This window comes from Xiphophorus maculatus, chromosome 7 (assembly GCF_002775205.1).
Source record: "Xiphophorus maculatus strain JP 163 A chromosome 7, X_maculatus-5.0-male, whole genome shotgun sequence".
Taxonomy (NCBI): Eukaryota; Metazoa; Chordata; class Actinopteri; order Cyprinodontiformes; family Poeciliidae; genus Xiphophorus; species Xiphophorus maculatus.
In genome coordinates, this window is record NC_036449.1 from 26,111,059 (window position 1) to 26,131,443 (window position 20,385).

General features: G+C 41.6%; 1 protein-coding gene across 3 annotated transcripts in view; it reads left to right on the forward strand.

Moving 5' to 3' along the window:
* The window catches only part of LOC102217514 (zinc finger E-box-binding homeobox 2-like), a 44,588-nt gene extending 24,408 nt beyond the window's left edge, over window positions 1-20,180 (forward strand). For 2 of the 3 annotated variants that reach the window (XM_023336937.1, XM_023336936.1), the window contains 8 exons: window positions 5,413-5,637; window positions 6,358-6,426; window positions 6,854-7,048; window positions 7,154-7,368; window positions 8,651-8,759; window positions 9,349-11,234; window positions 12,738-12,918; window positions 17,185-20,180. In XM_023336937.1, coding sequence (XP_023192705.1) covers window positions 5,413-5,637; window positions 6,358-6,426; window positions 6,854-7,048; window positions 7,154-7,368; window positions 8,651-8,759; window positions 9,349-11,234; window positions 12,738-12,918; window positions 17,185-17,762 — 3,458 coding nt within the window. In that variant the 3' untranslated portion in view covers window positions 17,763-20,180. The remainder of the gene's footprint in view (window positions 1-5,412; window positions 5,638-6,357; window positions 6,427-6,853; window positions 7,049-7,153; window positions 7,369-8,650; window positions 8,760-9,348; window positions 11,235-12,737; window positions 12,919-17,184) is intronic. The other variant, XM_023336938.1, reaches the window with a different exon arrangement.
* Window positions 20,181-20,385: the final 205 nt, after the last annotated feature.

Sequence of the window (20,385 nt, forward strand, 5' to 3'; positions counted from 1 at the left end):
TGAGCCAAAACTGTATTACAAATATATACGTTTTGCATTTAAGATTAAAGAAAACCTCTGCCTGCAAGTGTTTTGTACCCACGTTAGAAGAATGATTTTAGCTGCATATGCATCGTTTGTTACAAATGATCAAGCGCTCACTAAAGAAATGCGAGGTTATTGCATTTTAGAAAATAAAATGTTTGTTTTCTTATTTTTAATTATTTACTTACTTGCATCTTTCAATGTATTTTTAATATTGCATTAAAAAGGCTGAAGTGATTAAATGTAGTATTTGACAATTCTTCTGAATAATTTATTAATCGCCAGAATCATCACCTACTAAAATAATCATTTTACAGCCCTAGATTTTAGTATGATGTCATTGAATGTAAACTTAATGTCCAGTGAGGTCAGACTCGGCGGGCCGCGTTGCCAGAGCTGTTTGGAGATGATTGAGGAAGATGCCTCTGTTTCACCTCTTGTCACATTTAGGGAACACAGACTTCTTCCTCCCTCATCCCTCCACCCCACAGGCAGAATTACAGATTCCCCGGTTTCGTCTTGGAGCGCTCGGCCTCATGGGAAAGTGGGGTTGTGGTAACTGTAATTACACAGCAATTCTCCAGCAGAACATCTCTGCCTTTGGTGCCTCCCCCATCTCTCCCTGCTCCCCCGTCAGCGCTGTCTTTGAGGGATTTTGCTCCATTCTTAGAGGCAGCACATACCTTAGAAATGAGCAGCTGTCGGTTCCAGCTCCTCTTCATCACTCTGCTCCTCTTTAATTCTCGCAATGGTAAGCTCTGAGGTTGGAAGTCTGTTGTTCCTGAGCACGTTTGCAATTCTGTGTACAGCTGGAGGCTTGAAATGATTCACAAACAGTTAGTGTTCTCGGTTTGGTTCTGCAGTAACTTTTTGCAGAGAGGCTTGGGGTTCATTCACACCAGCCCTGTTTGGTCCGCTTTAATCTAACTCTATTTCGTTTGCCTAGAAAGTCCGATTCACTTGGGAAGGTGTGAATGTGCAATCAAACTCTGATATCAACCAAAAAAGTGAACTCTGATCAGCCTAAAAACCTAGGTCTTGGTTCGGTTGACGTGAACTCTGGTGCGTTCGAATGCTTATGCAAAAACAAGAAGGATTAGGGTTGCAGGAATTCTGGGTAAAAACAATCAAAACAAACACTCATATCTAGTGCTAGTGAAAGAAATAGCTTGTGGTCATTTACCAGACCAGAGTGAAATCCTACAGCTGCAAAAGTCTGATGCCACTCCATTGTTGTTTACATGTTGCGAAGAAGCAAGTTGAGCTCAGGGTGTTCTTCAGAGGTTTTTGCGTCTTTCTCTTCAGTAGTTCTTGGTGCAGTGCCACCACAGATGAGGAATAAACAAGTTTTTTGAATGGTTTGGTTTGTTTGACACACTGCAGTGTGAAAGCAAACTGCACCAGCTGAAAATGTAACAAATGGTACAATTTGTTACATCTAATTGAACCAAGTCTATCAAACTATCTTGGTTTATTATTTCAGAGCGCCATGACAACTGCTCTGTCTACTTCCTGACAACATCAGAGGAAGCACAGGAAAGAATAAAGAGGGAAATATTTTATAAAATAATGCTCATCAGGGAGAAACGTGAATCAGATCAGGCAATCAATGTTGTACCAGAGTAACAGTGTATCAGGAACAGCTCTGCTGCTTCTGTGAGTCCGTTACGGTTGATGGTGGCGAGTGGGGCCCATAAACATGGGAGTCGTACCATGTGTGGAGGCGGGCCTCAGGAGGAGGACGGCTGATTTGTGGGGGTGACGATGATGATGTTGGGCTGTGGCCCCCTCCTCGCCTCAGTTTCCAGCCTGTTGCACAGGTCCCTGCAGATAAATGAGACCTTAATTCAATCAGGAACCGAACACAATCAGCGGCTCAATGCAGAAACTCCCCACATTCAGCGAACTCCACGGACCCAACACAACAGCACACCTGTTCAGAGGAAGCAGCAGCAGCTGCAGCGATGCTACAATAAATTGCAAATTGGTTGTTTTCTATTTAACACCTTCCAGGGACGGAGTGGCTGCACAAAGTTAAAAGACTTTAAGACTGCCTGGAGAATATTTGGTCAAAATCACAATAAAATATTGCAGAGGATTCAGGATAACTGGATGAAATGCAAACATTGAGTTCCAGGTAGCAACCTGGTATCCATGGGAACCACATCCCCTCCTCCCTCGGGCTGCTGCTCAGGTGATCAGCTGATGAGGAGGGGGAGGAGGAGGATGCATCAGCCTCCACCTCAGAGTGAGGCAGCGAGCGGACGGAGGAGGACGCAGCACCTGGACCAGCGTTGCAGCAGCTGGAAGACGGGCTGCTGTTTCTGAAGGTTCGAGCTCAACGTGATGTTGAGTCATTAATCGCCAACCAGGTCACATGTCCTACAGAGCCATGAAGAGGACACACTGTTTTCAGTGTGGCTTGTTTTTCTGTCGTGTTGCTGCTGTTGTTTTCAGAGCTGCGTGTTCCATATTTGTTTGCGTTTGCTGTTTGAGCTTTTCAGATTCCAGTTGTGTGTGTGTTTGTGCCCCCTCTGAGGAGTTTCCTCTCAGAAACAGCTGGAGACAATTGTGACAACAGAGAACGTGTCGGAGGAGGAGGAAGATTAATGTGTCTGTGTGGGAAGCTGGAGGAGGAGAAGGAGGAGTCTCAGCTTTGTCCTCGGCTCTCTGCTCAACACAAAGACAGCTGACAGAGATGTTCTCCTCAAGCGATGCCTCACTCTGATGAAACAGAGATGCTCTCCGGTGGAGACCTTTCACTCTGAAACATTGTTGGGTTGCAGCCACAGGTTTGCTGGAACTGATGTGGGGTGGCAGCGAATCATGTGACCTATACGACAGACAGCACTTTGAATGCAGTTTGTTGGGAGGTCAGCAGCTGTTGACCAATCAGAGTCTGGAGTTTTAATGCGAGCCTTTATGCCACTGATAGATCCTGGTTGTTTGACTTATTGGGGGTCCAAAAGAAGGCATCTGGATCAATAAGTATCAGCTTTGACAACTCATGAGCCAAAATTCACATGTGGTGGGTCCATGTGAAGGTGTTCGCCTGCTGCCGTTTGGAGATGAGCCATCCAAGCTCCAATAGGGTTTGCTGAGCCATCAGCATCCCTTCAAGTATGAGGCAATTCTCTGTCTGAAGTGGAGAAGTTAAAGTATCTTAGTGTGTGGTTGATGGAAGGACAGAGCAGTAGATGCATAGACAGATTTGGTCCTCATCTGCAGGCCTCAATCTACCCATCAAGCCATGTTCCAACTCTATATCGGATATCTTGAATACAACCCTCTGAAATAAACTTCAGTAGTAGGGTGGCTTAGAAAAAGGGTGAGGTTCTTTAGGGCTTAGTTTTCTGGGCACCACTGAATGGAAAGAGACCCTTAAGGCTTCATGTACCCAAGTCACAGCATACTGTGTTTGAAAAACACATAATTCCTTCACATTAAGGCAAAAGTTGAAAGTTGGCTGAGTTCTCTGATCAGAAAAAATGAAAATTAGCCGGTTAGAGACACTACCTGATACCATCAGTACGTTAAGACCTAATGATTATTGATCCTGGTTAGTGGTTATTGATCAAGCTGGATAAATCAGCATCCTGCTTTGGAACAGCTGAATATTTCAGCTGCAGCTCACATTCTTTCAGTCAGGAAAGAAAGAAATAATAGAATAATAGAGGGGATGGTTTGGGAGTGTGTTGGCCCTATGGGGTGTGTGTGTGTGTGGTGGTGGGGGGGGGGTCACATTAGACCCCCACGTATACCTTGGACCACACAGCGAGCGCTCCATCTCTCTATGTTTGATCACAGAGGGCTTTAGCCGTCTGAAGCAGTCACACCTCTTATTAAAGCCCGGCCTGTCCCACGCCCCCCCTTCCCCCCACTCCCTTCGCTGACCCCCACTCCCCCTCTCTTGGTATTCAGCCCAGGTCAGCAGATTTGCGCCCAGCCCACCGTGGCTCCCTTTTTAATTTGCACCTGTTGCGCAGTTGTCCGGGAGGCGAGAGCTGCAGCGGCTGCAGACAAAGATCATATTATGAACAGACTAATCTCCGTGTAGCTGAGAGGGTCGGGGGTTCGTTGGGGGTGTGGGTGGTGGTGGTGGTGGGTGGGGGGGTCTGCTGCCTCCTGTGGGAGATCAAATCTGCAGCAGGAAGTGTGATAAGATGCACCAGAGGCGCTCCAACAATCTGTGTTCGCTGAACGAGCCTGAAAATCTGAGGCTGTTTCTGTGGCTAGACTCCCGTCTGCAGGCTGTTCCCATGATGTCATGCAACCTCCCCACCCCCCAACCAACACTCCCCCCCACACACCCCAACCCTCACCCCTCCACACACAATTCACCTCAGTCAGGTTCAACTCAGTTCAAGTCTACAGCCGACACAGCTGACAAACATCACACTAAAATAAGTAGAGCTGCAACTAACAATTATAGTTATCGATTAATTTATTATTCTGATGATTAATCGATTAATCGGATGAAAAAATTGGCATGTGCTTTCAGTGATGCTTTTCTATACAATATTAAAAATTCATTAAAAGATGCAAATAAATAAATTCCTTCTTTAATTAAAAGCATAAACATTTTGTTGTCTAAAATACAATAACACCATTTCGTTAGTGAACGCTTGATCATCTGTGGCGATGGAAGCATCTGCAGCAAAAAATTATTTCTAACATCAACATGTGAGAAGCTCAGCCGTTTTTGCTGGACTTAACATCAATACGGTGTAGCGGTAACCTATTGACTATTTAATCTATTAATAATTGAATCCCAAATCGTGCTTAATAGATTTTTTTACAGCGTTTTGGCTCAAACATATTCACAGACAAAGTTTTTATTTCTCTTAAATGCAAAATGAATATATATATTTTTTAAGTTTTGGTTTAATTACTGCTCTGAGTGTGTTGTTCTTTCAGCATCTGACTTTTTTTTTAGTCTGTATGTGCGGAACAATTAATTGATTAATGAATTAGTTGAAAATTATTTCAATTACTGATTCAACATGATTAATCCTGATTAATCGATTCAGCTCTAAAAATAAGTCATAATGGAATCAAAAGAAGCTTCTGCTGTTTATTCAATGGAAAAGAGATTAAACTATTTTACATAACAAGACAATCAAATTAGTCAATCAATCACACAGGAATCGTATGGTGATTTTTTTTTCTAAGTCTATTTTCTCCAAGTTTATATGTATATTTATTGCAGACAGACTTTAATGAGCTCATTGACAGAAATCGAGAGGAGAGATTAATCAATGTCGTTCATTTAGGAATCTCATCAAAGATTGAATTTCACTTGACTTTTCTGGATGGAGATCCAGAAGAAAAGCTGGTTCCAGATGTTTTACCAGCTGTCTTATCTCCTCCTCCATCTCTGTGTTTCAGTTCTGAACTATGACAGTGTTCTGGAGACAACCTCAGAGACAGATGAGGACGACCAGACGCTGCTCCGTGATGACTGCAGCTTCACCGGAGGAGCAGGAGATGATGAAGAGGCGGGCAGTCCAGTTGCTGTCCCCGCCCTGGAGGCGTCGCCCAGGGTCGGCCACGCCCTGCTGTCCAACCGGGAGCCGGACGACTCGGAGCACCGGGGGGAGGACGAATGTATCGGTGAGTCTCTGATCTGATCAGCACCAAAATGCTGTTTGTTCTTCTCCAGCACATAAAAGATGCTGCTTCTGATGCTTCAATAAGCTTCAGATAGCAGAAAGAAGATAGTTATCATCTGTCTATCAACGTATGTGTCTTGGAACTGTTCTTGTTGAGAATTTTTGATCAATTAGGTTCCTCTGAACACAGATAAGCTGCAAAAACAATTTTTAGTTTACTGAGTCTGAAAGGAGGAGAATAACGGTATGAACCAGGAGTGGAGATGGGATACTAGCTTGTTTTAAGTAAATAATTACTTAATGTTGATATATTTAAAAAGTATTAGTTCCATTGGCGGAATGAAGATACACTAGTGGGAGAAAAAATATCGAGAGCTGGCAAAGAAATAGGGAGAGAAAAGCAGAAGATCTTGGACAACATGAGGAACAAAACAGAAGGATAATTAAGACAAACAAAAAACAAAATGGAGAACCAAGAGGAAATTTATGAGGAGATCCAGGAGGAGAACGGGAGCGCCATATATAACTATAATATATGATTAGAACCAGGAGAAAATACTAGGAAGAGAAAAAGAAAAGAACCAGAACCAGTTTTAAAATCAAGAAAATAACCAGTTGGAGGAAGAAACAAGGAGTATAAAAACCAGTGAAGAACCAGTTTAGAACCAGTTCTAAAGAATTAGAAGGAATAGAAAAACATGCTTGTCTTTTGTTCCTTTAGATGATCGCAGCAGCGAGTACGATGCTCTGGGACCTGAGGCCTCTCTGCAGGCGGTGGAAGACAGTGCAGGTGAGATCAATAGTCAATATTCTGATCAATAACAATACAATGAAGTGAAACAATAGATACACCCAAAATCACACTTTTTTACAAAAATATTTGATTTTTAAACACAACCTTTTCATCTGATTCTCAGAAATTAACTACAATAAAAATTGAGAAACCTTACCTCTATTTAAATATGAATGAGCTGTTTTTAATTGTTACAAACATAATAGTACGTTATAAGTAAAACATGTCTGTGTTCTTTAACACTATTTGCATTTGTGGTCAAACTGTATCTGACAGGAAGATTTCTACTAATTTTGGTAAATATTTAGTCAGTTAGAAAGACTTGCAAGGTGTCTGTTGATTTATATACCTGTGAGACAAGAGTCAGGGCAGAAAGTGTCTTTTTATGCCGATGATCATCTTTTCTCCGTCTACTTTCTGTCAGGGAGGCGACTGGACGGCATCTCCGGGCTGGATGAGTTCTTCCTGAAACGTAAGCTGGGGGATGACGATGGTCACCAGGCAACCATCGCTGAGTACCTGCAGCGTAGCGACACCGCCATCATTTACCCAGAAGCCCCGGAGGAGGTGACGCGCCTGAGCACGCCCGAGGCCGGCGGTCAGGATGAGAGCGAACATGGTGAGTTGATGGTCACAGCAAAAAGATCATAACCAATAACTTAAAAATATGACTAATCAAAAACAACACATTACTCATGATGTGACCTTTCACCTCCCCCTGCAGATCTGCCTTCCAGTGCCACAGACGACTTCGCACAGCTGCTCACCTGTCCATACTGCGAGCGCGGCTACAAGCGGCTGACGTCTTTAAAGGAGCACATCAAGTATCGACATGAGAACACAGAGGAGACCTTCACCTGCCTGCTGTGTGCAGAAACGTTCAACCAGAGAGCCCAGCTGGAGCGGCACATGACCACACACAAACCCACTGTGGACCAGGTGAGAATACACACCTGTACAGGACGGGAAGGAAGGGATGGACGGAAGAATGGAAGGATAGATAGATAGATAGATAGATAGATAGATAGATAGATAGATAGATAGATAGATGGTGATAGTTGTAGCCCCGCCCAGCCACTGCAGATGCATCCTGTGTGGGCGGAGCCTCGTCCTGCGGCAGCAGCTGTGTTTGGGCGTGCAGCCTTTAGACGCAGCTCATCGCTTCGCGCTCTAATCTAATGATGAGGCCGTGTTAAACGCTTCCTGCGAACGCCTGCTCTCTGCTCCTTACATCCAGGAGTCTCATTAGAGTCAGTAACTAAGCTGCAAGTCATTCCATTTTCCAATTACACCACGATCGTAATGGGATTACCTTATCCAGGCAGTCGGCTGTCAGGATCCTCTGGTTCCTCAGACCTCCTCACAGACTGAACTGGGACCAGATGGTCTTTTCCCTGCTGGGCTGGAGAATCCTAATCCTCTCAGTGTTTATCTGAGGACTCCCTGAGTTAAACCGTTAAACTGAGACCAGAGGCTGAACTCAGATCAGTTCAAGTTTCAACATAGAAACGCTCAAGTTGGATCTCTAAAACATCTGAGACATAAATCCTTCGCTTTCATGTCTGTTTGATCACAAACATGAAACACAACAGACAATGAGACACCTTATCAAGACTTCTGACCTTTCCATGGAAAGAAGGAAGGAAGGATGGATGGATGTGGTTTCATCTCCTTGAGAAGCTGAAGGAAAACAATTTCCATATTAACTTCCATCTCTGATGTCATGAAAAGTTTTCTCCTTCAGTCCTTCCATCCGTCCTGCAGAAAGCTTACCAGGGAATCAGAATGGAGGAACTCTAATAATAATGTCATTAATGTGTCCAAATGGCGTGTAACTTGATCATCATGTCTTTTCTCTGGTTAAACTTGTGGTTAAGCAGCGTCAGAGCAACCAGATGATAGAGGAGCTTTATCGGCTGAATAAAGGAAATGACTGTTCAGGTTTGCGTTTCATGTAAAATGAAAAGACGTGAGCTCCCACTCTGCTGTGGGGGGAGGACCCCCCCCCCATTACGCTTTGTTTTTGTTTATCAGGGTATTTGCATTTGAAATGTTGGGAATGCACCTCAACCAGAAACTGCAGCATGTGAACAGAGTCAGCCCACGCTGTTTCTCAGAATGCCTCTTTGCACTCAGACTTCCAGGAGAATCTGTTTCTATCCTCTCTGCTCCACTCCCACTCCTCCTCTCTCCTTTTCTAATCAGTTTCTCCTCTCTGCAGCCACCTCTGCTCAGTGAGGGAGCTGCAAACCGCAAGTTCAAGTGCAGCGAGTGTGGAAAAGCCTTCAAGTACAAGCATCACCTGAAGGAGCATCTCCGTATTCACAGCGGTGAGTGGAGCAGAGGGGTGGAAGAGCAGATAAATACACACGTTTATCACCCTGGGCACTGGCATAACACCAGACACACACACTCAGAGAAAGAACCCAGACAATGCAGTCTATTGGTAATAAAAACACAATATCCTGTTGTCATTAGGAAGTACACCAAAAGTATAACTGCAACTGTTTCCTTTATACAAATAAAGAAAAATAAAAGATGAGGTCAGTTAAATAAAAAACAGGAGCAATTTCCTGAACTCTTCATGATTCATGTTATTTTCTAACATTTCAACCTAAAAAAGCGACATATTGATCGAGTTGTAAAGCTCAGTTTATCAAAAGTGATTCCATAGATTAAATTGTTGGTGGTCTCTATCAAGAGCACATATATTCTGAACCAAAAATTGGATTGTTGGTCTGGTTAATCAGTGATTGGCAGGTTGAGACAGTTGGGTACTTCAAAGCACTGGGTACTTTAAGCAGAGGCAAGTAGTAATGAATTAAATTTACTAGAGTATGTTCTGTACTTTGACAGAACTTACTGAAACTGAGTACTTTCTCCACCACTGAACTTAACTAAGTCTGTGTTGCATTGCAGGTGAGAAGCCATATGAATGCTCCAACTGCAAGAAGCGCTTCTCCCACTCGGGATCCTACAGTTCCCACATCAGCAGCAAGAAATGCATCGGTCTGGTTGCCCTTAATGGACGAGTACGCAATGGGAACAACAGCAAACCTAGCTCTTCTCCAAACTCCACAACATCCTCACCTGGAAGCCCCGCCTTGGCTCACCTCCGGCAAAAACTAGAGAATGGGCGTCTTCTTGGCCTGCAAGACCAGCAAGGTCAGGTGGACATCAAAACCGAGCCAATGGACTTTAATGACTACAGGCTGCTAATGGCTTCACAGCATGGGTTTGGGGGACCAGGTGTCTACTTAAATGGTCGTAGTGGAAGCCCACTGGGTATCCAGGGCTCCTCACAAAACTCCTTTCAACACCTGGGTGGCATGGGAATTGATCTCTCTCTGCTAGGATATGCTGGACCTCTCGGGAGCAGCCTAAGTGAGGTACAGAAGGTTCTCCAGATTGTAGACAACACTGTTTGCAGGCAGAAGATGGATGGAAATCCAGAGGAGCTGTCCAAGCTTAGAGCCTATATGAAGGAGTTGGGTGCCCAGATGGAGGCACATGCCAGCTTTCAGGTGATTGGCAGCAACAGTCCTACCAAGAGCATCATTGACTACACACTGGAGAAGGTCAATGAGGCTAAGAACCTTATCAATGACTCCAAAATGCAAGTGGATGTTAAGAAAGAGAAACCAAACCAATCAGTTGATCTCAGCGGTGAAGAAAAGTTCTCTGATGGACAGAACCAATTCCTAACATTTTCTTGCCAATACTGCAAGGAGATCTTCCCTGGACCCATCCCACTTCACCAACATGAGCGCTACCTGTGTAAAATGAACGAGGACATCAAAGCAGTCCTGCAGCATCCAGAAGGCAGTCCTGTTGGCTGCAGGGGGTTGAGGGCTGATGAACTGTCCCGTACTGAGAGGCCCCACAGTCCCACCAACCTTTTCAAGGACCACATGTCAGTGTTAAAGGCTTACTTTGCCATGAATGCTGACCCCAACTCTGAAGAACTGCTCAAGATTTCCCTTGCAGTTGGCCTTCCACAAGAACTGGTAAAAGATTGGTTTTCACAATGGAAAATTCAAAACAACCACATGGACAGTTTGAGGAAAAAGTTCCCGACTCCCGAGCGTGGGAGACCAGACTGCAGCTTGAGTCGGTCTCCAGGGTCCCTTCCTGTTATAGATTTACACAATGGCTTTATTAACACTGATCCCACCCACAGACTCACAAAGATCAATCAGTTTACAGCCAACAGGCAGACAAAGGGGGACAAACCAATAGATCCTGCTGATTCCTTGAGGAGCAACACTTCGTCACCTCTAAACCTATCTTCCACTTCATCAAAACACTCCCAGAGTAGCTCTTACACTCCAAACAGCCTCACGTCTGAGGATGCCCATGGGGATACTCCTCTAGATTTGTCACTGCCCAAACACATGGCACAGAAGCGACCAAAGCCAAATGGCTTTATTACCGAGCACAACGGTGAGGTGTCGGTACGTGAACAGGGTTCTGGATCTCTAGCGCTGGTCAAGATCAAGAAGGAGGTCTTGGGGTCGGACAGTGGTGGGAGCTCTATCCATCAGCTGGAGAAAAGCACCAGCCCGATTTTTGGGATTAATCCCTTTGCTGGTGGTCCTATGTACACCTCCTTGCCACCCCATGGAGCTTTTCCCCCACCCACCTTCATAAGTCCTGCTCAGGCCACCATCCCAGGCCTCAGGCCCTACGCCGGTCTTGACCCCATGAGCTTCCTGCCTCACATGGCCTACACCTACGCCACAGGGGCTGCAACGTTTGCAGAAATGCAACATAGAAGAAAGTACCAACGGAAAGCAGGTTTCCAGGTAAAACTATGTTATTATATAGATTTTTTTTTTATGATATTCTATCACTATGATCAGTTTTGGGCTTATGTGGTCAAACCTGAGAATCATTATTGTTGGACATAAGAGCTAAGGCCTCAGAAGAGCTAAGACTTAAAGAGCAAGCGCTAATATTTGAGAGTCTCTTCTGCAGAGTTAGACAGGTGTTCTAATCCTTACCCACAGCATTGCATCTTCTACTGGTTCAGGACCTTTTTGGGCACTGATAGTCTCTAATTGATCATGTGAATGAGCAGGGACATTTCTTGATTAGACTGCAAGATAATTATGGGTTTTTAAAACCTGTTATGCACTGTGACAAAAAGAGACAAAAAAGTTGTATTTTTAATTTCTTTTTAGATTTTTTTTTTCACATAAAAAGTGATACTTTCATCACTTCAGCACATGATCAGGTAGATTAGATTGATATTTGTGGGCCTTCAATTTACAGCTAAAGTGAAAAAGCCTTTTAGGTGGTATATAACTCCATTAGTTATGAGTCAATCCATGTCTTCAGAATTTGTACAAACCACCAAAGTTACCAAACCTTTAGAAAGGTTTTCTGAGGTAGAGCTGGAAATGGATCCTTCTCAGAAGCTCTTTGAACCACAATCAGACAGTGTGCCCAACAGTGAAAAAAGGACTGTCTTCATTGTTAAAGGAACCATAAAAAGATTCCAACAGATTAGAGCTGCACAATACATCAAATCACAATCAATTATACCTATATATCAGATATCAATATGTGCAAGTTGAATTAACTTTCCTTGCCTTAATGCCCTCATCTGATATGGACCGGTACTTGTTTGATTGAAATGCTGAGGCTCACTGAGTCATGGCAGCATTGTGTGGAAGGAATTGATAACAATATCAATACAGTATTTAACAATATTTCATTAGCAGGTCATTGTTCAGATCCAGAGGACAGTTTTCATAATGGAGGAACATTTTGTTTTTATAGCTATTGGTGTGTGTCCACAGACTGGAGGACATTCAAAGAGTATGTAAAGTATTGGTTAGTGCTGACTGGTTGAATGTTGGATGGTGTTAGTTGTGTAAGCTTTTAATTTGTTAAATATTGAATCAAAAGTTTGTGAGAGAGGAAGCCCTAAATGTTTTGACTGATGTATGATCCAGCGGCCGCCTGCTTTACGTCAGAAAATTTCTGTTGTAAATGCAGACAGAAAACAACCTTGAAGGAGTGTTTGTGCTGGAAGCACCTGTTTAAGAGGAGCTGTTTCTGACCACAGTTTGGTTCTGTGAAAAGTCACCTTGAACATCTCCTGCACACCCTTGTTCGTTTCATTCCCCTCCCCCACCTGTTTTTAAAAAGTCTCCTGGATGAAGGGACTTACCCAGGTTGGGCCTTTAAGCCCTGTCCAGACTTGGGATCATGGAGCCAGGAGGGGGGTGGCAGCAGAAGGTGTCTCAGAGCGTGAAGTCGACAGGTGTGGGATTATGACTGCAGCTCTGTCTCTGTCTCAGGGGGAGCTGCTGGACGGGACGGCGGACTATCTGTCAGGCCTGGACGACCTGACAGACAGCGATTCGCTGCTCTCCAGGAAGAAGATTAAGAAGACTGAAAGTGGTATGTACGCGTGTGACTTGTGCGACAAAACATTCCAGAAGACCAGTTCCCTCCTAAGACACAAATATGAGCACACAGGTATATATAACACTTGGACATTTCTTTTTAACCCCCCGTTCTCCTTTTATCTCTAATTTCTTCACACTTTTGTTTCACTCCCTACTCTTTACTTCTGTTTCCTACTTAGCTTCCAACTCGTAGCTCTTCTGATCTGTTTTGTTTCTCTGCAGGCTGCGGCCTTTAACACGTTCTCTTCTTTGCAGCAGCTGGTTGGGGAGGAAAAAACATGTTCTGCAGCATCAGTTTCAGATTGTGGTATAAGGGGGAATTTGGCTTTTGTTCCTGTTTGTGTCTGAGTGAAGATCCAGAGGAATAACTTAATAAAAACAGAGAATCGCTTTTTATATTTACCCTGGAAACAATTTGTGATGAAACTTCACTGGTAAAGATAAACCTACCGTCAGGCCTCGCATTAAACATAACTTTAGAAAACATGACTCATTTTTACAGCAAAGGGGTTTTACGTTTACACTGCAAGACAACACAAGTCATGTGTATGGCATCATTCAAAACCAAGGTATAGTGCAAAGTCATAAAATAAAATAAAAGAAATAAGGTAAAGAAAATAACATTAAAAATAAGAATACATTAAAACAGCAAGATACAATTAAGCTTCAGACAAAAAAGAAACAGTAAATAAGATCTGTATCAAACTGCATGCATTAAATCTGTCTAAGGACAACCAGTTGGTGCCTTTTTGACTAATTACAAGTATTCACTACTTTTTCTCAGTCCTGTTTTGACAAGAAGCCGTTTAATATAGCAATGTGATTAAGATGGCAGTAAGTTGATTTTTGTAGTAGACTTTATTTGAAATTTTAAATTCAGGTATGGGTCCAGAACCAAACCACAGTTTCTTGCATGCTTTGTGGTTAGGCCTTATTGAGAATAGCTGAGTTCTGATAACTAATCTTGTGTTTTTTTGCCCAAAAATATTAATGCTTTGTTTTATTTATTCATCTGACCCTTTGGTCATAATATTATGGCTGCATTTAATAAGTGTAATCATGTGGCAAAACAAAAATATAAAGTTGCATGTTATCAGCAAGCATATAGGAAGAGACAGTAGTTCTCTATAATCTGTCGGAGCATTTGAATGTTGAACTAAAGTGTTCCAAAAAAGAAGCCATGAGGGACCCCACATGTAATATTTCTCTGTTTAGATTTATATTAGCTAAATGACTCAAAATATTCGCAGTCTGCCAAGTAAGATCTAAATCAATTTGTAGCAATGTTCCACCTACTTTTCCAGTCTGTTAGTCGGTATGTAATGGTCACTTTTGCCCATAGGTGAACTTTCTGTGTACAACTCATAAATGGAAGTTGTTTCTGGATATAATCTGGAGTCCCAGTACGAGGAGGTGACTTTCTTTTAAAGCTGAGAGAGGTTTTAAGGCAGGATTCATGAAGGTGATTCATTCCCGTCCTACCTGTTTTAGTCCCTGTCTTTCTCTGCATTGCATCATGCCGTCGTCATGTTGGCCAGATGCAGAAATCCTGAGCAGAAAAAACAGGCAGCCAATATTTAAACCCACAGACTTCATGTTTAATTCAGCAGTGTTATGTAAACAGTTTCTCAGTTAGATGTTCTGGATGTTTGAAGTTTCCTGTATGAACTCTGCTTGTTTTAAGTTTTTGCATATTAATGTTTCCTGTTTATTTCCTTTAATATGGCGCTTGAAGCTCAACAGAAAGCTGTTTCAATCTGTTTGTTTGACTGTTGATTGGTTGAGTTAAAAATAACTGCTTAATATTCCAGAAAAATACTTTTTCAAGCTTTCTATCAAGAAAAAAAATCTAAGCACACTCTTGCTTCTCAGGATTGACAATTGCAGTCAGGTACGCCAAATCATACCAATCATAATCAAAATCTTTTTCATAAGAGCAAGTAATTTTTGTTAGTTTGATTCTCTGGATGCTACAGGTGTGTGCTATCACCATGCCAGCAAAGAAAGGCATCACCTTTGAGAAACAACCATTGCTATCTGTCAATCTGGGAAGGATTATAAATATATTGTAATTCCATTTCCTAACAGCTCAAAATTTATAATTCTTGAGAAAGAAAGGTTATTCATCAATGGAAACAAGATAAGACAACTGCCATTCTTCTAGGAAGAGGACATTTCACCAAATAAGTTTAGACTTTGCAATGTTTAGAGAAATTGCAAAATATCTCTAAAGAGCTCCATCCCAGACTCAGAGACAGAGCTGAGAGCTGTTACCATGCTAACAGATCTCAATTAGCATGGTAAATGTCAAAGTTTTGTCTGCATATCAATATTTAAAACATTAGCTGGTTGTTTTCACTTTTTCCCCCCAAAGTTATTAAGAGCCGTTCTGGAAGGTCAAAGAGCCGAGTGTTGCAGATCCGTGGTGTAAACCATCAGTTCAGAACAAACCTTTTCTCAAACCAAACAATGTCTAACAAATTTATTGAAAAACTTAAGACATGTCAGTGTTTCTGTTTAGAATCGGTTTTTCTACTGGAGTCTGTTTCAGAACTGACCAATCGGTTGGTGTCTGTGTTTGAACACCTGCTCTACCTTCATCTCTTTCACTTTATTGCATCATCCTTCATTTGACTCCCCAACACTGGAGCAGAAAGCTGCCACCCACTGATATTTACTACTGTGCATGTACGTGTGTGTGTGTGTGTGTGTGTGTTACAGTATGCTAGCTGTGGTGGATGTTTCAGGTGTTTCCAGTGTGTTTGTAGGAACAACCTGCCTGCATGTGTCTACAGAGCTGTGCAAGTGTGTGTGGAGCTGCGCTTTTAGTGCATGTGTGCGTGGGATGCCTGATTGGATGAGGTTCTGACTGCCGGTTGGCAGCAGACGAAGCATCCTGCTCAGTCAGATGGAAGAAATTTCCGCCCATACGGAGTCGTAGTAAATCCAGCAGAGCGTGTGTGTGTGTGTGTGTGAGACGACTGTGCTCCTCCTCAGGTTAAATCTGGCGCCGTGATGTCGTCGAAGCTACTTGCTGCCTGACGACATTTCTAGGCATCTCACAGTTGTCGTGGCAATAAATTATAACCAAACTAAGTTTGAAGTTAAAACTGTGATAAAGTTTTTTCTTTGATAAAGTTTTTCAGACAATACTGCATGAAACCAATAGAAAATTATTTTTTAGAACAGAATGATATGTATGAACGGCCATGGCATGTCCAAAGTCAGCCCTCCAGGGACAGAGTCCTGCAAGTTTTAGGTGTTGCCCTGATTAATCACACCTAAATCCTTAGCAGGCCTCTTTAGCACTAACTTCCACACTGAGGCAGTTTCTATGTCATTTGAATCAACTGTGTTGGAGCAAGAACTCATCTAAACCCTGCAGGACAACTGACCATTGATGGCTGAAGCCAAACACTTTTATATTGCTTTTATATATATCCATGTTTTTTATGAGAAACTGAATTTTGAGTTCACATTAGCTGCAAACATCTAAAATAAATGAAACACATCACTGTGATGTGTGATGAATCTGTATACAGGATGTTCTTGCAATCTTAAAGTCTTTATTTCATGTATCTAAAATTAAGGGCTTATAATAATGTCTTAAATTCTTTTAAAAACATTTAAGTTGGTCTTAGATATGTTTAGCACAGGTATTAAATTTTGTCATATCAGGTCTTTAACTTTGTATATATTTCACATAGTTTATTTTTCTTGAGGGAGTTTTCTCCCAGGCAAAGGTTTCATTTTCATTACATTCTGTGATTCGAGGCTACCGCTAACTAGCTGCTCATAAACCCTTGCCTGCTAGCTAGCTATTTTGCATATATCTATAAGTGTAATTATAACGCCAATTGACTGGACAAAGTTTGCTTCTCTGCTGATGCCAACCTGTATGATGCTACATGCATTCTCTGCAAAAACATTTGGCACTAGTACATGCAGTTTTCTTTTTGTATATTTGTCATAATATAATGTGTTAAATTTCATTCATAATGGTCTTATAACAGCCTTTAGAAGTTGTTGATTTGAGCTGGTGAAGACTGCAGAAACACTGTGTATAATAATAAAGATTCACTTTTTTAACTAAGAAAATTGAGTTTTTGATCACTTTTTATTTTTTTAAATGAAGCTTTTAAGTTACTTTGATAAATGTGAATTGAGTGTGCTTATAGATATTAGTATAAGCAAATGTTTTGTTACTGATGGCTTTCACAGATAGTCATTAAAAAACTACTTCTTTGTTACTTTAACCTAAAGCTGCTGTCTCTGTCTTTACCGTCTTGCTGTCTCTATCCTTACCGTCTTCTCCGTCTGTCCTCTGTGTCTCCAGGTAAACGTCCACATCAGTGTCAGATCTGTAAGAAGGCCTTCAAACACAAACACCACCTCATAGAGCACTCACGCCTGCACTCAGGGGAGAAACCCTACCAGTGTGACAAGTGTGGGAAGCGTTTCTCCCATTCCGGTTCGTACTCACAGCACATGAACCATCGCTACTCCTACTGCAAGAGGGAGGCCGAGGAGCGCGAGGCGGCCGAGAGGGAGGCTAAGGTGGGAGGGCTGGCTGGAGGTCTGGAGCCCACCGAGTTGCTGATGAGAAGGGCCTATTTGCAAGGGTTGGGGCCTCTCGGATACTCAGATCCCGAGGAACAGCCAGAGGACGGCGGTGGTACCATCTTAAGGGACGGAAGAGAGGGAGGAGGACGGGAAGTGGGAGGAGTGGACAATAAGATGTACGAGGAGGTGACAGATGGACAGGAGGCAAGTTTCAGGAACAGAGAGGAGGAGGGTGACAGCAGGAGCCAGATGGACTCAATGATGGATGAAGGGGGCAAAGACTCGGCACAGCTGATGGACACTTGTTCACGAGAAGGGAAGACAGACGGAACGTTGGAGCAGGAGGACTGACGGAGGAAAGAGAACTCGGAAGATGAAGATTTGTTTGTAAGATCTAGATTCTGCTTCATGATGAAGGGTAATAGAGTGTCTGATTGGTTGGGAGGATGTTTTAAGCTTTGTGCTATTCATCAAACTACCATATAAGGTCAAAACTGATGTCATGAGGGTGTGGTTTACCTGGGACACCTGTTACCTTTATGACAACGTATGGATTTTTAAGGCTACGACTGAGTTAATTCTGTTGTTTTTAACTACAACAAAAAAAACCCATTCTGAGCTCTGGTTTATCACATTCAGTCAGATTTTTTTCTAAAATCTAACTTTTATCTTTATTTTATTTTTGCAATTAGATTTGTCCCCGACCTGTTTTAAGTTTTGAAACCTTAAAAGAAAAAACATTGTAACCCCTGGTGTTTGAATTCTGGAATCCTACTTTATATCGTTGGATAATTAGGTATTTTTATCCAATTTAGAATAAAATAGATAGTCATGTAAAATGCTCACATGTTGTATACAATAGAATTTAATTCTGAAATATTTTCTGAAAGATTTGTATTCCTCAAAATTTCCATTTCTTTTGGGTCCATTTGACCTAGTTAACTCATAAAATACGATGGACTAGGACCCTTCATCAAAATAATAAAATAAATGAATATTTTATAATGCATTTATATTTATTCCAAATATAAATGTAAATACACTAAGATTTCATGAGCTATCAAAGTGAGCATGAATGTCTCCTTGGTGGGACTACAAAGTAGCCCATAGTTGGCTTGAAGTGTCAAACAGATCCTTTTGGTACCCAAACATAAATTTTAGCTCTAGGTAATGATAAGTTTGGTAATTGGGTAAACATGAAGGGGGAGAAAATAACTAAGCTTGCCACTTCTTAGCTTGTTAGCTAGCTAACTGCTATCTTGTTAGCTTACAACTGTAGCTGATTACCTGTTCAGCTAGCTACTTTTTGGCTTGTTCCATCAATCACCAAAAATCTCCTTTTTTTTTTTTTTTTGCCAAATTAAGCTACTTTCCTCAGAGTTGAACCAGAACTTTACATTTCTGGTTTTGTTGGAGGAAAAAGCTGTAAAATCTGACAGACTGAACCTGGTAAATTACAGATGTTTAACGTCTTGAGCTGAAGAGTGAGGTGTTCAGATGAAAGAAGTGTCCATTTTAGCCTGAATAAGAGAGAACCAAGTTTTTGATCAGTAAATTTTAACCCTTTATAAAGTAAACCAACCCTAACCTTCAGGTGTGCAGGAGGACCAATGACCTGAATCATGAAGCAGGACCAACTGGTTTAAAATCCATGTTATGCAAAATAAGAAGAAAATAAAAATAAATAATAATAATTATTCTAATAAACTAAGTGAAGCGCTTGTTAATGTACAGTATTATAAAGGCCTGAAAGCTGTGTGGTGCTCTGATGTTCCTAACCTCTGTGTCTTGTTGTGTTCGATAAAACCACTTCAGGAAATTGCACTTGGCTCCCTGAATCACTACAAAATAATGAAAAAATATTGAAAAATTAAATTGGGAAGCCTGGAACACTCGGTCACGTTCTGTCAGTGTTAATGTTGTTATTCTGTCTCCTTTTAATGTGACTTTTTTTATATATTTTTTATCCGACTTTATTATTTTTGCCATCTAACCACATAACTCCAGGCCTCCTGAGTTGTTTTTTTTCTATGAAGGAATAATTAAACCTGTGTGATTTTTCAGTCTTAAATCGGAGAGGCAGGGGTAGGAAAATAAAGGGCTCGGCTGGAAAAAGAGGACGGAGCCTTTTTCTCCAGAGAAAGCCTTATATGCAAACCTTTCACCTGTCTGTTTCTAAGAAGTGCCATCCCTGTGCAGTGACACATCTGTCCTCTCATCCTGTCAGTATTACCGTAGATAGATGCCATTCTGTAGTTTACAACTGTTGGTGCAATTTCTATTGTTTTTTTTTCATGACAGTACTTTTGACAGTATTACTTTTTGATTTACCAACAAAAAATTCAATTTTTATTTGAGAATTTTCCATTTTATTTATGTGTGTCCTTTTATATTGCTGTCTTTATTTATTTCCTACTGTAGTGTACAGTATTGGGGTTCCTCACAGAAATATATTTTAGTAAAATGGTTCTGTCATCAAATATTGGGACTTAAATGTTGATCAGGTCGTATCTTTGTTTTCTTCATGTTTTATTATTTGAAACTACTGAAAAAAAAATCTAAATTTGGGGAACTTTTGATACAACAATTATTGTGCAAGCACTGTATTAATAAAAATCCACTTTATTCATACCTCTGAAGAGAGGATGAAGAACTGATTACGAAGGAAGTTCTGAAATGTCTGAAGTATTATGGTTTTAATTTTTAATTTTTCATGTTGGAATAAATGTAGCCAAAATAAATTTTAATAAAGCTGTGTTATTCTTCTTGTATCACGTCTGTTTAATTCAATGTCACCCTAATGAAAACGGTGATGATGTTTTTAGCCTCCATATATTAGCTTAACAGGGTTTGGTTCCACCTTTTCCACCAGAACAGCCCTGACCCATGATGGCATGAGCTCCTCTGGATAATTGAAGGTGTTTTGGTATCTAACACTAAAATGGTTAGCAGTGGATTCTTAAATCTTGTAAAT